General features: G+C 40.7%; 1 protein-coding gene across 1 annotated transcript; it reads right to left on the bottom strand.

The window, feature by feature from the left end:
- Window positions 1–1,929: 1,929 nt before the first annotated feature.
- On the bottom strand, window positions 1,930–5,717 carry asphd1 (aspartate beta-hydroxylase domain containing 1). The gene is made up of 6 exons (XM_047038714.1): window positions 5,601–5,717; window positions 4,614–5,080; window positions 3,874–4,080; window positions 3,532–3,739; window positions 2,932–3,045; window positions 1,930–2,721 (listed from the first exon to the last, which is right to left on the bottom strand). Exons 2-6 carry the CDS (start codon window positions 5,061–5,063, stop codon window positions 2,612–2,614), a joined length of 1,089 nt encoding a protein of 362 aa, XP_046894670.1. The 5' UTR covers window positions 5,064–5,080; window positions 5,601–5,717; the 3' UTR covers window positions 1,930–2,611.
- Between the last annotated feature and the right edge of the window lie 267 nt (window positions 5,718–5,984).

Below are 5,984 nucleotides of genomic sequence, written 5' to 3'. Positions count from 1 at the left end.
ACGGTCATATTTTCCATTGGATTTGGACTATTTTTTGAGCCATATTCGCCTTGCCCTTTTGCAAGGCCCATAACTCTGCCTAGGAAGGCCCTAGAGGCCCCAAAGTTGGCCTGGCCTGTTCATCAGGGTCCCCCCTACGGTCATATTTTCCATTGGATTTGGACTATTTTTTGAGCCATATTCGCCTTGCCCTTTTGCAAGGCCCATAACTCTGCCTAGGAAGGCCCTAGAGGCCCCAAAGTTGGCCTGGCCTGTTCATCAGGGTCCCCCCTACGGTCATATTTTCCATTGGATTTGGACTTTTTTTGAGCCATATTCGCCTTGCCCTCTTGCAAGGCCCATAACTCTGCCTAGGAAGGCCCTAGAGGCCCCAAAGTTGGCCTGGCCTGGTCATCAGAGTACCCCCTACGGTCATATTTTCCATTGGATTTGGACTTTTTTTGAGCCATATTCGCCTTGCCCTTTTGCAAGGCCCATAACTCTGCCTAGGAAGGCCCTAGAGGCCCCAAAGTTGGCCTGGCCTGTTCATCAGGGTCCCCCCTACGGTCATATTTTCCATTGGATTTTGACTTTTTTTGAGCCATATTTGCCTTGCCCTTTTGCAAGGCCCATAACTCTGCCTAGGAAGGCCCTAGAGGCCCCAAAGTTGGCCTGGCCTGTTCATCAGGGTCCCCCCTACGGTCATATTTTCCATTGGATTTGGACTTTTTTTGAGCCATATTTGCCTTGCCCTCTTTTAAGGCCCATAACTCTGCCTAGGAAGGCCCTAGAGGCCCCAAAGTTGGCCTGGCCTGTTCATCAGGGTCCCCCCTACGGTCATATTTTCCATTGGATTTGGACTTTTTGTGAGCCATATTCGCCTTGCCCTTTTGCAAGGCCCATAACTCTGCCTAGGAAGGCCCTAGAGGCCCCAAAGTTGGCCTGGCCTGATCATCAGAGTCCCCCCTACGGTCATATTTTCCATTGGATTTGGACTTTTTGTGAGCCATATTCGCCTTGCCCTCTTGCAAGGCCCATAACTCTGCCTAGGAAGGCCCTAGAGGCCCCAAAGTTGGCCTGGCCTGATCATCAGAGTCCCCTCTACGGTCATATTTTCCATTGGATTTGGACTTTTTTTGAGCCATATTCGCCTTGCCCTTTTGCAAGGCCCATAACTCTGCCTAGGAAGGCCCTAGAGGTCCCAAAGTTGGCCTGGCCTGTTCATCAGAGTCCCCTCAACGGTCGTGTTTTCCATTGGATTTGGACTTTTTTTGACCATATTCGCCTTGCCCTTTTGCAGGGCCCATAACTCTGCCTAGGAAGGCCCCACAGGTCCCAAAATTTAAATCATGAATTTCTTTTTTTAAATGTGTCTGCTTAAAATGTAGTGTTTTTTTGCGTGGTAATTATCATTGTTGAGCTGGTTTACCGTTGCAACTATTAGTTAAATGACTGTTACGTTTGATCAGAAGAGCTGGATTTCTATGAAATGAGTGCATACACAGAAATTAACTTCTTGCAACTAATAATCTGCAGTGTCACTTGGCAAGGGCCCCCGTTTTCGTCAACAGACTTAAGATTGGCGGCGTTTGAGGGGCCCCCAAACATTTAAATATTTTAGTAATTCATAGTAAATGGACATTTATTAAGTTTACTTCTTGAAATATGTTAAAAACACCATTTTCTGTTTCTAAGCATACTTCATAAAAGTATATCAATAGTGAACAATTTTCGAAGTATACTTCTTAAAAGTATATCAAAAGTGAACTAAAGGTGTACTATCCATTTTTAGTATACTTAGAGTTAAGGGTAGAGGAGGTAAAGTTCCTACCTTTAGGGTTAGACATTTGAGATCATTTTTGAAACTTTAAGTCATTCGCATATTTGGATGCATTTTTATTGGTTACATTTACAATGTATTCACCAATTGCATAACAGTGCGTGCAATAGCATAGGTACTGTGCTTAAAACTATACCTCATGTGCATCTTCTCTACCATAATACTAATAAAAAAAACTATTAAAAAAAACATTATCCAGTATATGCCAAAAAGAGGTCACAATGTAAAAAAAACATTAGGCACAATAGAGAAACCAATGATTAGAAAGGCATAGAAATAAGAAAAATACATATGTGGGTCATACATTTTTACACATTGAACTTTTTGATAACTCACAGTAAATGTAGTCAGACTGTATTAGATCAAAACATTATTGTATGGCTATTTATGGGGTGAAAAAGCGTTCCCTATATATGTTGAGCAGGCACCATCTTTATACAAATTTTACAGCACAGATTACAATAGCACATGCATACACTGCACATGCATGGTAGATTTTATTCGAAAACACGTGAGTCAGCAGCTACGACGTGTTCAAACAAATATGTCTATGTTTTCTTACAATTCATAGTTCAAATGTGTAAAACATTTTTAGTTGATTTTTGATTATTAGAATTTTCAGTGATTAGAATAGATTTAATATGATTTATTTTTTTCTCCCATGGGATTCACTTTTAACACAGTGATATTTCCACTGAAAAGATGTTGAGTTTAAGAATGAAAATCACAATCCTCCAATCGAAGAGGAAGCTCAGCTGCCTTTTTTTTCAAGAAAAACATGGCCACTGATGTTCATTGTTCAGGGCAGAAAATATAGTCCAAGGCTTGTCTCTCTGCTGCAGCCACATTTGGGTGCCAGAAGTCGACGCTGAAAATGACTCGTGGTCCATCCTCTGCCACCCCTTCGTGAAAAGCAAGAACGTTAAATAATTTCTTAAGTTGCAATTTGATATACAGCACTACCCAGTGAGCCTTGTAAATGTGGCTTGTGTTCTCAAGTATTTCAGAAATATATTATTGGGATGACATGCCGTCTTTCCGTGAAGTATTTAAAACACCATTCAAAGACTCGGATGAAAATGTAAAATTAGTGGGCAGTGTAGCTCACTTACCATTGTGGGAAACAGTGTGAAGGAAAGAGTCGTCTACCAGGAGGCAGTGTCCCTCTGACCAGCACTGAGGCTCACCGCCCACTACTAGCTCACACTGAGGTGGGGTCTGTAAACCTAAGAGGATCAATAGATGTGGGAACAAAATGACATGAGCTGTTAAACTCATTTTTTTTATTGGCTGGAGAAAAGATTTTGATAAGTACATTTTTCCAGAATTACAATTTTATATTTTAGTCATAACGGGGTAATTCGTAATAATATGCAGGAACAATTATACTTGCAAGATGTTTTTAATATATTTTGGGAATTAATGGATAGCTAGCAAAGTCAATAAAAACTAAGAACTGCAGCCCAAGTACAAAGTACTCCCCCAAATCTTACTCTGTATCATAAATAAATAAGATATATTTAGGTACAGTACGGTTAATCATGATGATTTCATCCTTTTATTGATTTTATGATTTTATAGACTTGATGTCAAGATCAAGTTCTCACATCTGAATCTGATAGTCTGCTGAGGGCTGTGAAAACATGAATTGAGTAAGCAATAAACCCAAATATGATTATCTTCCTTTATGGATCAATGAACCAGACCCCCACCTAAATGACAGCGTAGACGGGTGTTGGTGGGGCCATATGATCCACTCAATGTAGCCCCAGGTCCTAAGAGCCAGAATCCAGCAGCCCCCAAAGAATTGCTGCTTATGAAGGTGCGAAGTGAGAGGAGAGTGCGGTAGGTGGAGGGGCTGGAGCGGCAGTTGGCGGTCATACACACACCTGCATTGTAAAGGAGAAATGCTGCCTGGCCCTGAAAAAGAATGCTCTGCAATAAATGGCTGGTTTTAAAATGAAGAAAGAAAGAAAGAAAATGACTAAAGAAATTATTACATTTTTGGTAATCAAAAAATAAAATTCTATATGGAAGTTGTAGTTTGTTTTTACCTTTGGTCCAAAACAAGTCCAACCAAGCTTCTGGTCAATTCCTCGTTGGTAGATAGCCTGGAACTCTGCCAGGATAACAGGGTAGTTGGCCTCCAATATTTCAATGTCATGGCGATGGGCATCACGTGGAAAGTAGGGGATGCTTGGGACATCTGGAAGGAAGAAAAGATGAGGCCTCTGGATAGCGGAGCGGTCTTTTGACCTGACCTGATAAAAAGAAATGTTTTATGTATTAAATGGGAAGAAATTTCCTAATATTTATCAGTTGTGCAACTCATTAATTGTTGAATGTTGTCACGACTGATTAAATCAAGGTGTACCATGATGGTTGACTCCCTTGAGTGAGTGAGCTGGCCCCTTTTTGAACCTTTCCAAATATTTTCAACAATCCACAGAACAAGTTATTTTTTCCAAAACGATAGCTAGCCAGCTTTGTTAGCTGCTGGGCTAAGTTACCGAGCATTATACTAGTAGTAATGTTTCTAGCATGCTAATGTGACTGGCTAAACTTCTAATTAATACATTCTGAGGCCATACTAAAGCCATTGTTGCTTAGTTTTTTGCCTACACGCTCAGGTTGCTACAATATATCGGCAAGAGCATAAAGAGACTATATCTATTATGTAATGGACTGTCCGTACAGTCTGATACTTTTCCAAAAATATTATTTCAACATGACAACATGCATATAAGGTGCATATGAGGCAATATTGAAATGTATAAATAGACATAAAACCTACCTGCTCACGGAGGCCCTTGTGGATGCGACCCATCCCAGCCCAGCTATAGCGCTTAGCATACTCTTGCAGTGCTGCATACAACTTTCTACCACTTGAAGTGGTCTGAGCTGGAAACAAGACTTGGCTTAAAACTGGTGTGAGGTAACCCTGCCCTTGTTCTTCTTCATCTCCTGTCTCCAATGCAATGCATGGAGTGCCCTGTTCACTGGACAACACTTTGGACGCTGCAATGTTCTCTGCTCTTGCACTACCTGTACGGGATAAAATTGATCGCATTGAACTGGACTTGATCTTTCCTGTGTGTGTTCGGCCTGAGGCTGGAAGGTCAGAGCCAACCCGGTAACAGTACCATAGGAAGAGAAGGAGAAGAGTCCACAGGAGCCCATTCAGAGGTCCGACCCCTGATTCCAAATATGGAGTGAGGGGGAGCAAGTCCATTGACCAATGCATCCTGGGCAGGAAGTGCTCTGAAATTATGCAATAACTAAAGGTGAGATGGACTGAAAAATTATGAATGAAAGAAGGGAAAGTGGTAATGATAATAATAATAATTCCACAGCCCTCACACAGTATACAATACATTTGTGTGTGAGTTATGAACAATTGAACAGTATGGAACAAACTAGTGGAAAATAGAGCTTGAGACAAGGCAGAGCACCTGGACTTCAGTTAAATGTATACATCTATATTATAACAATGTTTTGATTTAGATTTCAGAAATAAATTATTGTTGTCTCACAGACTAAAATAAGATTCGATTTCATTTGTCTATGTTAGCATCTTACAAACATAGTTTGATGTTTCCCACCTAGGTCTGAACCATTGCAAGCCAATATATAAACAAGTTGTTAATCTTAGCACTTTAAAATGGCCATTCCACTGAGATGAAACATAAATAGGTTTATCAGAGAACATTTGTTAAAATTGCAGTATTATATGTTTTAAATATGGCGCTAAACTTGTCTTATCATCATCAGTTTGACTTACCACGGCTGATTTATTTTCTGTATTTCACCTTGTTCCTGGTTACACAGCTGCAATTCTCTATTATGCTACATAATGTTCCGCATTCTACGTCCCCGCATATCACCGATGAGTCCAGACTCTATACGGAAAATACCGAAGTGGGAAATAACATGGATATTATTGTGAACATTTCTGTATTAAATTTAAAATGTAAGATTTTCCAACGAGCTTCAATTACACTTAATGGGTCCCGAGCACCGAAGCACCAAGGAAACAAATTTCAGCCCTTTATGGTAGAAGGGCTAATGGTTCAACTGCGTTGAGGTGGTGTGTGCAATAACTGAAACAACCACTATGCGGCGCAGCTGATAAGTGTGACTTCATGCACAAATGCCCTCACATCCC

This window comes from Hypomesus transpacificus, chromosome 17, assembly GCF_021917145.1.
Source record: "Hypomesus transpacificus isolate Combined female chromosome 17, fHypTra1, whole genome shotgun sequence".
Lineage (NCBI taxonomy): Eukaryota > Metazoa > Chordata > Actinopteri > Osmeriformes > Osmeridae > Hypomesus > Hypomesus transpacificus.
Note: the sequence above shows the minus strand (reverse complement) of the source record. Positions and strands in the feature narration are given on the sequence as shown.